General features: G+C 43.2%; 1 protein-coding gene across 1 annotated transcript; it reads right to left on the bottom strand.

The window, feature by feature from the left end:
• Positions 1–2,573: 2,573 nt before the first annotated feature.
• Positions 2,574–10,596, bottom strand: ppp1r16a (protein phosphatase 1, regulatory subunit 16A; the record flags this gene model as incomplete). The annotated part of the gene is made up of 10 exons (XM_080854790.1): positions 2,574–3,083; positions 3,843–4,005; positions 4,198–4,327; positions 5,243–5,318; positions 6,188–6,313; positions 6,419–6,543; positions 6,750–6,853; positions 7,132–7,277; positions 8,596–8,666; positions 10,335–10,596. 10 exons carry the CDS (start codon positions 10,594–10,596, stop codon positions 2,574–2,576), a joined length of 1,713 nt encoding a protein of 570 aa, XP_080710916.1.
• Positions 10,597–13,009: the final 2,413 nt, after the last annotated feature.

The following is a 13,009-nucleotide window of genomic DNA, read 5'->3' as shown; positions in this document are numbered from 1 at the left end:
CATTTATGATATATAATGAAACTTACATCATGTCAGATTCATCAATCAGATTCATAGCCAGGCATGGCAGTTGCTTAAAGTCACCACGAGAGGGCAATGTTTACCTCCTCATGAGAATTAATTCTTACACAATAAAACAATACATCTCATGTAGTGAGACACTACTTTAGACATATAATCATAGAAATATAAAGCACTATTAAATGAAAATGAATCAGTTCTCAATTTGGCCCATACTCCCGAAGTCAGAACTACTCTCACTTTCTTCAAAAGGTATTTAGCTATTGGGGGTCAATGGCAAACAATGACCCATGTATCTCTGTTGGCAGTCACTGGTATAAAACAAACTCATACAATGATTCGACCACATTTTCTCTACAATGTAGTTGACAAAAAAAAAGGGAGGGGGGGAGGGGGTTCAACCTGTTAACCTGCAAACAGACATGATGAAATTAATTTCTCAAGCTTTAATTGTGTTTGTGTACTGTGTAGTCACTGTGCATAGAGAGCTGTCGATGCTTGGCGCTCATTAAACAAGTGTTACACTCCAATTGGAAATTGGTGTGTGTCTATAAGCTACTTTTCACATAAATGCAAATCATAAGCGCACTAAAGTAAAAGTGAAAAAGCATTTCCACATATTATTTATGAACAGAAGATGTATAATTCCATATGGCCACTGTCTTTTTCCTCACAGTGATTTATGTTAGCAGATCTGTTATTGACTTCACTACACCAATAACTTGAGAAAACCAAAACGGAATAAGAGGGTTTATTTGACAAGCTTTACATGGATGAGATTAGTACCTTCATAATGAATGTTTTATCCACCTTCATGAACACCATATGACTATTACACTAACTTAGATGGGTTGGTAAGATCACCTTCATGGACACCATATGAGTACGACAATAACTTAGAGGAGTTGGTAAGATCACTTTTCAAAATAGCTCTCTTGGCAGACACAGCATAATTTGCTTTTATCTATAATCACAATGTGTTTATTGTTTGATAAAAAAAAACACAAATGACTTGTACAGGCATTTTTAGTGTGCTATATACCATCTGCACTGGAGTTCCCAAAGTAGCATTTTTATGTGAAATCCAAGCCTTATTATTGCCACCTGGCACAGAGGACTGAGAGCCAGAGGTTGACAGATACAGTCCCTATATATCGCTATATTGACATCATCTGAGCACATCAAGTAAATGGCAATGCAAGGTCAAATGAGTAAGGCTTACATTGACACCCCCACAGCGCCTGCTCTGTGCCCTCCTACAACAGGAGTGTTCAGTTCCACTTCTAAATAAATAAAATAAATAAATTATAAAGGTAGCTTTTAAATCACAATTAGGCATGATCTCATTTTAGAAAAAGAAAACTCGATCAACATTTTTACCAAATCAATTCACCGGCTGTACACATAAATCATAACCAATAATTTGAAATAATCTAGGCATTAGGAAATATTTGACAAACACTGGGGTTAGGTGAAAATCTTGGAAAGCACTTTTACAAAGAAATCTTGTATAGAGTGAAAAACCCTTCCATTATTTAAGGATAATGTTTCACCCTTTAAATTGTACATCTTCATTCATATTCATCCTCTTATCAAAATCAAATAGCAACTGAAAAAATACCACTTGCCTTCTGCGCAAGAGCACAATCAAACAAAGTGTAATCATACATGATTGTCTGTTTTGCAATTAAAGCCACACATGGAAAATATTACTTTAAAACACAATGATATTATTTACTCCAACATAGCATTCTTCATTTTAACACAGTAAAGTGCAAAATTTGTTGAGTAGCCTTTGTGGAAGGCTTCGACAAACATTTGGGATTTCCTTTTCAGGTAAGATGTCGAGTTTCCTAACCCATGCAAAGAGACCCTTGGACTCGAGCCTTAAACCAGAGATTTGGCCCAAAATATATATTTAATGTAGTTAAATGGAGTATGGAAATGGTGGTTCTGTTGGTCCTGCCCGGGATGAGCGGTCCTGGGCCTAGTAGCCATAATGGAATCACAGTTTGTGCTGAACTTCACTCATTAAGGTTAAGTCTAGAAAAATGTTTTAAGGCTTGTACGAACTTTGGGATCAAAATCCCCCAAATTAAATAATTCTAACAAACAATACAGTTAGAACGACTTGAAGAGAGAAAAACAAAAAAAAAAACATCTGTATTTCCATTATTCCCAACCTTTGACGTGCAAGTATGCGGTTTGATAGCGTATGCCTTGCTTTGTTTCAAGTGCGCTTCCCATATACAATCTCATTTTTCAGCTCAAATGTTCCATACACTATGCAAATGTCTCTTAAAAATGTACTTGCATATGTCCATGTCCGCCATAGGATTATGGGTATTGCCTGCACAGCAGTGATGCTTTGTGTGTATTTGGGCATTAGTGCATGTACGTGTGTGTGTGGGGAGTGTGAAGTGTGTGGTGTGCGTCTATGGTGCTGTGCTTCAGCAAGGCTCATCAATTTAACAAAATCGACAAAAAATCTTCTAAAGCTCACGCACATTGTGTGTGCACTCCGAGCTCTCATGTCTGTGCCATTTCTCCCTCTACATCAGACCACAGCAGGGCTCCTTGGTGTTGGGCGAATCCTCCTCCGGTGCGCGGAGTTTGAGGAGGGGCGGGTCCCCGCTGGCTGGTGTGAAGTAAACACTGTTGGGTGAGATCACTTCCTCCTGTGGCCCCACCCCTTCCTGTGTCTCTGGAAGCGTGGGGTCGAAAGAAGCAGGGGCAGATTCCTCCTCGGCGGGCGGGGACAAAGGCGGAGGAGGGGCGGGGTGTTTATGGAGCTTGGCGGCCGCCCGCTGCCTCTTGAGTTCGGCTAGCGTTTGGTGCGACTTTTCCCGAGACATGCTGTCCGCTCGATCGCCTTCGCCCAACACGGTACCTGAAGGGGGGGTCAGCTGGTAGGACGCGCTGCGGTCCATGCGGCCCCCTCCACGCAACTCTCCAGGCACAGAGGAGGACAGGGAGGTGGCTGCTCCTCCGTTCCCAAGGACCCCAGAATCCAGAGGCCGCTCCCCATCCTGGCCATGCAACCCTGCGGCAGAGCTCGACGCCTGGTAGAAAAGCACAAGGGCACCCGAGAAATGAGTGGATTCTTTTATTTGAATGCGTCACACTGATCATGATTATGGATGTGTGGCTGTGTGTGTGTGTGTCTCTCTCTCATCATTAAATCTTAACTGATCTCTGGATGCGTGCCTCACTCTGATGGTATGCAGGTTGACCTGCAGACGAGTGTTATATGCATGTTATAACTGTTCAAATATAAATGTTTGAGTCTGTGGGTCTAACGGCAGCACATGTGCACTGTTGCACATTATAAGATGTTTCGGAGAGAGAGAGGTACAGGTGTGGTCAAAGGCACTGAGTGCAGAGCCAGGCCGGAGTTCATTAGAGAAACGTTTGGTTAAAGCGGACCAAAAGCACTGCCGTGCAATCCCTTTAAACTGAATTCATCAGACAAGATTACAGATGATGCATTGGTGATATCTCTGTGGGTTCTGAACAGCGTTCGCCAGGGGCACTTTTACAAGGAATAAAAAGTGCTTATAATTGTAGCTTGACATGTTTTACAGTAAATCAGATAAATCAGAATTGGGCAGTGATGGTTTGTGAATCCAGTGTGCAAATGTTCCCTATCAGTGAAGTATATATATTTCACCACGCCTCTACCAACAATCCACACCTCTGCAGAATTTTCACATATATCGTAACTAAGTCATTTTCGCCAAGTTGTACCACCAAAAGCGGGCCCCTTATGTCACACCCAAAGATCAACTAATAAAGCTGTACATGTTTTTGTTTTGTCTCACCATCGCTGGATGCTGGTTGAGCTCAGCATCTGTCTGTCTGTCGTCGTCGTCGTCAGGAGGCTCAGGCTGCCGGCCTCTCTCCTGCCACACCTTAGCCTCTTTCCGATGCTCCCTTCTGTACAGGCTGGAGCGCTCATTCACACTCACACGCCGCACAACCTTTCTGCTCCCACACAACAACACACACAGGTCAACAACAATGAATGCAGATCTGCAGACATAAACATGACACATTTCGATCAGCCTTGCAGAGACACCAATTTATTAATATCCTATAGATGCAACAGTAAAACATTAGATTGTGACTAAACTCCCACTGTAGCCATTTTGAAGGTTTTGGTTTTTCTGCTCTTACCCTCTGCTGCTGGCGCTGGAGGCTCGTCTCTGTAAGGAGCCCTTGTGTCGATCCTGACTCTTCATGATGGCATCGTGTTTGTGCTTCAGGTCCATCATCTTGGCCCTCACCTCCTCATCTGCGCAAACATCTACAGAAACATCAACCACGTGAATATATAGCATTATCCACAAATCTCACATCTGCAAAGGCAATTGTACAAACCCCCCATGTTTGCAGAACAGTTCCAACTCAGGCTAAGCTTCCATAAACACATTTATTGAAATTAAATAAAACAAAAACTTATCTTATTGGGTCCCAATTTTAACTGGGGACAAAATCGATCAAAACCTGTCCAGCATTGAGTTAGGACGCTTAAACAGACAACTGCAAAATGGCTACACAATGGAATCCTATGAAGCAAGCATGCACTGCAGAAAATTACATGTTGGCATCCCATTCAGTGCCTGTAGTCCAAAGCCCCTCCCCTCAATAATCGACTAGAGGCACTGAAGGGGATACTGCGTCAGAGGCCAGAGAAGAGAACAGTCAAATACTGACTGTACAAACTACAGACTGTCATTTTCTGTACAGTAAGTGAGGTAAACTGATGCAGGTTCATCTCTGAAGAGATCCTTTCGATACCATCAGACCTTCATAACAACCTTTACGAGCCTGCCAGTGGTGTGGTGTGCATTGTTTTTGTCCCTAGGGAAAAATTTGGACCCAAAAATATTGAAAAGTAGGGCCCAGGTTGAAGAATCCTGAGGTTTCCCTTCTTCATATGACATGAGTGAGTGGGGTTAATCAAGGCTTTCCCCACGGCCATGACAAGACAGGTACGGGGCCTGAGGCCAAACATGATCACAGACAGACAACTCACAATCAGTTCTGTGCTGATTTCACATGGAATAACATTCTTATGGGCTTCATCTTGCAATGGCCCCATGACTATAAATAAATAAAAACCCTGCAGAGACTTTTCTATAGTCTGTGGCACATGTATGCACATGGTGGAGACAGACTTGAGCCAAATGTCTGTGCCTCCCTACTGAGCTGCTCTTACCCAGGGGCGTCTCCTCCAGGACTGATTTGGCGCTCAGGTTGGCCCCGTGAGCCACTAACAGCTCCACCATCTGAAGCTGAAACATAAGGATGGGAACACCACAGTAAGCCTCTGTCTGATGATGTGGGTGACAAAATGGTTGGTTTAATAAGGACATATTACTTAAGTGACAAACATTCTGTAATATTAAAACAAAAGATATTTAAAATCCCTACAGAATATAGTATTATATACTCAGGAAATGACTTGTATACAAATAAATGAATACATTTTTTTTTTTAAATCAGAGGGGTGGATGTTTTTTAAAATGTTTTTATTCATGAAAATAAATCCTGAGCCACAGTGGGCTATTTACAGTGGACTACGAAGCCATTAGTCTATTTTTTTACAGCTGTTAAAGCATGCAATGGCTTAAAAAGCGAACATAAAGCCCAGATGTGCATTGCAGGAGTTAGCCAGCTGTTCGTTTAAGACATTACTATGAGATTTGTTTCTGCACTAGAGGTTACTGAACTGATTAATCAAAAGAGTGCTTCAATTTCACCCTCCACAAACTGTTAACCAGGTAGCTCTCTAGACAGCAACTTGAATAAATCAAGCTTAGAGATTTGGTCAGAGCAGATGTTGGACATTCTAATCATTAACTTTAAACCCTTGGTTCAACACACCGGGAATCGACCCCATTCTTAACACTTATGAGTTAAAACGCATATTTTAACATTTGACTTGGCCTTGTTATTTGTTAATGCAAACTTGATCATCACATCACCAGGGATAAAAATAATAATTCAAAAGAGGAAAGATATATAGACCAGAAGGTGGGGGGAATCCCCCTCATTCCCCATAGCACTCTGTGTACACTATTCCCTGATGACCATGCTAACTGCGGTTTTAATTTGGGTAATAAAATTGAATCGAGCTCTGCAAATGTGTTGCAATGCTCACCTGTCCCCAGCAGGCGGCAGCATGGAGCGGCGTCCAGCCATCGCTGTCCTTCTCCTCCATAGGGAACCTGTGCTCCAGTAGAAGCTCCCCTACTGACACATACCCATTGGCGGCCGCAACATGCAGCTAAACACCATGGAGGGATTAAAAGATATCCTCAAAATCAGTTACCTTGCAAGAGAAGTGAGCCTTGCCACACCTTAATTCTGTCAAAAAAAATCAAGCACATACCAATGTGGCCTCATGCTCGTCCCTTGAGCTCAGGTCTCCTCCACTGTCCATCAGCGCCTGAACATCCGTCAGCATCTCCCTCTCCCTCGCTCCTCGGCACTCATCAATACGCTCCTGTGTAATGCCTGAGAGGGGAGAGTGAACAGTTCCACAGAAAGTATGAAAAAATCAAGTTAAAAGTGAGCCACCTCATGCTTAATATGTATCAGTTTCTCCTTGCCCCTCCCTTTCCCCTTTGTGCAAAATAAATGTCCATATAGTTTGATAAATTAAAGCAGGTTTAATACTTTAGTGGATGTGAGGGCGTGTAAAGTACAGGGGCAAGACTTGCCTCGCTCTGCCATGACCATCTCAATGAGTTCCAGAGTAGCTTCGTCCTCACAGAGGTCATAGGGCATGTTCCCGTCAGCGTTAACCGCTAGCACGTCTGCCCCACTGAGAGAAGCCAGACACAAACACACGCAGACACGAAACAAATATAAAATAGTGTCAATGTTTCGAAGGCAGACTGAAAGCCACTGAAACATCCGTGAGAGGAGAGATAAGATCACACAGGATGCAGACAGAAACACACAAATTAAAGAGAGGAAATGTACACCAAGTAATCAGTCAGACACAGGCACGCTCACAAAAAGAGGTGATGTAGGCATGTAGGTCTGATATAGGTAAAGTAGACTTGGACAAACAGAGAGGAGATGGGAATGTTCACTCACGCCTGCACCAGCAGCTGCACCAGCCCAGTATGTCCACAGGTGGCAGCAGCGTGTAACGGGGTCCACAGCTCGCTGTCAGAGGCGTTCACAGTGGCGCCTGCCTCCAGCAGACACCGCACTATGTCCTCGAAGTCATCTATACAACACTGCACACGCATACAAACAATCATGTCTTCTGTTTCAAAATGGAAAAGGTCCTGAGCATAGACATTTCTGTAGGTACTAAAAGATAATATAACAGTAATGCTGGTTGGGTTAAGATGGTGGTCACAGAGTAATGTAATTGAAAATGCAAGAACTATCTATGCTGTTTAATGTAAGCCAAAAGCTTCCACAGCCATGTTTATAATTAACCTTTTTAATTAAGTGACAACCAACTGAATTCTAAAAAGCTGTCAAATGTATTTCATTTGTTTAGAGTAGACCATTTGGTCATTCATAGTCTGACTCGAATGTATCCAGGAACCAACCAATCATAATCCCTTCAAGCCTGGTGTGGAAATCCACTTGTACTAGCAGTGTACTAAAATTATAAATAGCATTTGCATAGGTCTCCCCACCCTTCTGCTAGGTAAACACCCTGTCCACTTTTTGGACAGAGGGAGCATAGACAAACCCACACAGACAGGAGTGAGTGCACTTCAAAGGAACTCCCACTCTGGATTTGTAAGTGACTGTTTTGTGTATGATGAAGCGTTACGTTTGCCACAACAGAGAGAGTCTGTGTGTACAGGGGTGCGTCAGCACGGTGTTTTCATTTCACAAATGCAAGGCAGAGGCAATACTAGGATGAGGTATGAGGTGTGTATTTACGTGTCAGACTGTTGAACAGACTTAGCAACTGTGTGGATGAACAGTGAGCTTTCTGAGCGCTCGCATTTCTTGAGGGGAACAGTGTGAGTAAGCCTAGGCATGGTAGACATAGCACTGAGAAGGGGGAGAGCAAAGTTGTGAATCAACAAGGTACTGTAGGAAGTTTTGGAGTTAGTCTGCCCTCCCTTCTCTCTCCAGTTTCTCTTCAATCCCCTCATTTGTCCATTAAGGAAAGTACTGTACAGCTCTATACATGTACTGTAGTGGGTACCCCAGAGTCTGAGGCCCGAGAGGGGTAAGGTGGAGGAATAAGACCCGCTGTTAGGTTGGTCTCATGCCATGCCAAGGGACAACGGATGAAAACTAGCTAACCAAGCTAATTCTGGTGCATTTACATTTTCTGGGAAATGTTTATCAATGTACACCCTCCCTTTTCAAATAAAGGCATAAATAAACATCTGAAGCTGTGAAAACCACAACAAACTCATTCTGTAATTATATAATGTACTCAATTAACAACACCTGATATGGGAGAGCATCTGAGTGAGTGAAACCATATGTAACTGGAGAAGAAGCCTGTATGGCCTTGTGTCTGGTGACATGAATTTAGGCTGAATGTAAGTATGTGTGCATGTATGTCTGTGTATGTACCTGGTGCAATGCTGTGAGCCCATCCTCATTGACCAGGTCTGGACTGACTCCACTTTTCAGCAGTTCCCTTACTGAAAATACAAAACAAAATGACTGCATTATTCACCTCCATCAAGCCACAGTAGGCACAAGATGAGTCATTAAACCCAATCATGTTCTCCCTCTAAGCAGCTTGGAACAACAGCGCCATGGGGAAAGAAAACGTCATGTCTGATAATACATTAATACTCTGCTGTATGAAATGAGAGCCATTTCCTTCCAGTGTGAAGTTTGTTTATAAAAGGACTGTGTGCTGTTAACACCAAGGTTGATACAAGTCCAATGTCAAGCTGAGCAGAGCCTTTCCAAAGTTCAACGATACGGAGGGCAATAAGAAACTCTTCAACAGATATAGCATTAGACTCTGCTTACAAAGAGCTTGGTTATGTCATGAAGAAAATGTTTTTTTTTTCTTCTTTTAAACACGTTAAATGCTGTCTTTTAAAGTTCCTTCCTTGTTTTGGATACACCATCTGAATGGTTAACATTTTTGTTTTATTTCAGGAACATGACCTTGAATGCCTTGTATTTGTGTTATTTCGTATTTGTATTTGTTATCAAGTGTTTTGTCTTCAGTCCAGATGCACAGGTCTGTTTGATGATGGTTGCTTTGGCAGAACAAAGGTTGAAATGGAACCAATATGCTTTTTAATAAATCAAATAAACAAGAAAAAAAGCTGTCGATATTGCTACATTTGTGACATTTTAGATTTCTTTCTTTTAATATCGGATGGTAATTAAAAGGTGCAGTCTGCAAATCTAATTCCATACACTTTTCAGTGACTTGCTCCTCATGGTCCTCTAGCTGTTCCATTCCATTTTTGCACTAAAATAACCTCTAGTGTTTCTTAAGAGTCCTGGCTTTCTATATGGGAAACACAGTGGGCCGGACTGAGCCATAAACAACCCTCGCCAATTAACATGATGTCTCAGGAGAACAGAAGGGAGAGGTGTAATTCTATTGGTCGTTGAGCTAAAATAACAACAACCCTTCACGAAAACCAAATCACTGACTGCATTGTTTTTAAAGAAGACATACATATGCAAACTTTAAAATGAATTATTGGTGATATGTTAATTCCATTAACTATTCCTTTAACTTTATCTACTAGCTTAAACAGGGCTTGGGTTTTTGATCACAGCAGATCAGGTACTCCAAGGAACCGTGATCACCTGAATCAGGTGTGTTTGCATAGAGCTGGATAAAAACTCTTTAACTTGGCATAATACCCTGTCATTCCCTAGGAGCAAGACAAGATGATCCTTTAAACCTGATCTGATGGCGTTCCTTGAGCGCTACTCTGTACAGGCCAACCCTTGAGGAATAATCAATTAGCTTGCTGGCGCACTCAGCTTCCCTGGTTTGGTGATATTTGACCCAGGTTTGTCAAAGCATGCTGAATGAATGAATGTATCCACAGGGATACTGCTCTGGATCTCCAGCCTTTAAGGAAGGCAATCCCATTCTTAGTAAGTTGTTGTGCAATCCAGTGCTTAAGTGGCTAATTAATGGATTTGATAAACCAAGGAATTCCAGGATTAGGCCTCCATGTTCTTTTATTAGTAACTAGCTGATGGGGGTTAGGGATAACCACTTCATCATCTAAACAAAGTGGAGTACTCCAAGAATAAAAGACCTAACTGGGGCGTTATTGTTAGATGAGCAGTATTTAGATGGGGCTTCTTCGACATTTACTCACCTTCTTCTAAGTCATTGCGTGCAGCTGACTCTAGCAGGGTGATATTATTAGGGAAGACGACCCTCCGGCTTTGCTCCTTGTCCTTCTTCTTGGTCTTGTCTGCCTTCTGTGCCGTCTTACCCACCCGGGCACCCTCCTTTTCCATTTGAGCCCAGCCCTTCAGCTGCTGAACGCGGCGCTTCTGAGCGTGCTTGAGACGCTCCGTAGCAGACAGACGCCCAATAGTAGCCATTTCTGCAAGCAACTCGCCGTGCTCGGCCATGACCTTCGGCCCGGTCTATGGCCCGACGAAACCTCTCCTGCCTTGTCCTCCAAACTCTTGACTACAATTATGTTGAAGAATTGAATCGATTAAAACATCCCAAAGGTTTAACAGCTGAAGTTGTCGTTTTCCTTGGAGACCTTCAACTGCAATGTTGACACCGAAGTCGGTCTTAATCCACCAGAGAACTGCCCTTAGACATCCAAGATCGATTCAAACCTCCAACACTATGGGGGTCACTATGCTCAGGAAGGAAGTGTTTCACAGTTGCACAAAACAGGGAAAGGAACAGGATTCAAATGTGTCCAATATGGAAGTAATAGAAAAACATCAGCTAAAAGGTTAGTTGGCTTCTCCATGCCCTAACAAATACAAGTGCCCAATAGAGTTTGTTTCACGTTCTCTATTTCCAATACTGAATATTCAGAAGGGTGACACCATTTCTGGTGCCATCAGATTCGAAAAGCTCAGATTCATATTGCGGTTATGTTAAGAGGCACACAGTCGAATTTGAGTCCTAGTATAGCTGTGGAAATACCAGCTATTAAGCTTTCCTCAGAGGTATAATCCATTCTGGATTAATCAAGCGTGTTTCTTTTGACGCACAGTCACACACCATTTTCCTAGTTTTCAAAAAGCTCCAGGTAATACTGTGGTACACCTGCTGCTCCACTTCAGACTGGGATTCCAACAGGCATGGAGGGACGACATCCTGCGGAGGACTGATGGTGGATCTGGGGTGGAACTCTGCAAGCCGGTGTTCACAGAGAAATTATGGTATTCCAAAATAAGATCACATGATTTCACATTTAGATTTTTTTTTTGAAATTCAAATATGATGAGTCATTATTAGTACTATCCACACCTCAGCACATCCTAAACTGAAGGAGAAAAGAAAGCAAAGTAGGAAAATGGCCTGAGAAAGGACAAAAATGCCTGGTGAGTCAGTCAGTTGTTCCTTGAATGCTGGAGGCCGATAGGTGCAGCATCAGAGTCCAGGTTCAACAAGTCACGGTCCTCCAGATGACCTTTGACACGTGTCCAGAGCCCTGAGAAAGAGAAAGAGAGAGACTTAGATTGTCATATTTATCTAAACTAAACTAAGCCATAGCCCAGAAAAGACAAAAGCTGGACTTCGACCACATCTGCAGGCCTACAATTTTACTTTAGTTACACACACACACACACACGTCTCACGTTACAGAGTCTATGCAGGTAATTATGTGGACAGCAATGGGAAGGTTTACAACGGCTGTAAATACTAGACATTGTGTATACAGCAATCCTCTTTATCATTTCACATCTATGAGCTTGCTTGCGCTCTCTGTACCCTCTCTTTAGTTTGTGGTAATAGGAGAAGGGGCAGGCTTTCATTAATGATTGACTTCTCGAGCAGCACCTCTGCTCCCTGCATGTTTAGTAATGAGGCAGTGTGTGTGTGTGTGTGTGTGTGAGGGGAAGGGGGGCATTCCTTAACATACAGCTTCACCTCTCACCAAACCTCACCTTCCCCCCAATTATGAGTAAGGGAGGTGGAGCTCCCCCTTCCTCCCTCTCCCTCTCCCTTTCCCTCTATCAGAACTCCTCACGCGAGCCGTTCACTTCAGGCTTTCCATCCATTATTCAGCAGGGCAGAGAGGGAGCCGGTGGAAGGTCAGCTAGACAACTGTACAGCATACCACATATCTCTGACGGCAAACCAACACACCGTGTGCGCGTGCTCATGGAAGTTGGGAGTGTATTCATTTACATTACTGAAGAGATAACAGTGGGGGAGGGTCCAAGTGTGAGGGGGGCGAATGGCTCCGTGGATGTATGGAAAATATCACAGCTTACATCTATATCAGATAAAGGCCTTTCAACCTCTCCAGTGACGTTAACGTACCGGTACGAGGATTGTTCGGTATGCACGGCTCAGCATGGCGAAGCTGCACTGAAACTATAGTATCAGAGATCCCAACCATTTCCCAGGTTTTTGGTTACATAGACCCAAGCTGCTGGCTCTGATGGCTGCGCTTACTCAAGCATTACCAAAGACTGGCTTCGGCGTCAGCATGGCTCCTGCTACAATGTGATGCCAAACTATATTTAGGGGTTGACCTATTCTGTGACGGTACCTACAATGTAAGGATTTCCTCAGATTGAGTAAAGTGACCACTTGCTAAATGCCATCACCAGAGAAAGACTTTTTTTAAGTACCCCCATCTTTACACATGAGCAAATTGTCTTTAAGGAAGTTAAACACACCAGCTCATGACTGGACTATGCCTTGAGAACACTCACCGCAGGTGAACAGTCTGTCCTGTTGTGGGAGTATCCAGGGTGCGATTTGCCGGGGGGGATGGGGGGGATTTACCCCCCCTCTGGTTTTTACATCCCCACCTCAGCTGGATGAATTTCATACATGGGGGGG

Source organism: Sprattus sprattus (genome assembly GCF_963457725.1).
Source record: "Sprattus sprattus genome assembly, chromosome: 17".
Taxonomy (NCBI): Eukaryota; Metazoa; Chordata; class Actinopteri; order Clupeiformes; family Clupeidae; genus Sprattus; species Sprattus sprattus.
This window is presented reverse-complemented; position numbering and strand designations above follow the sequence as displayed.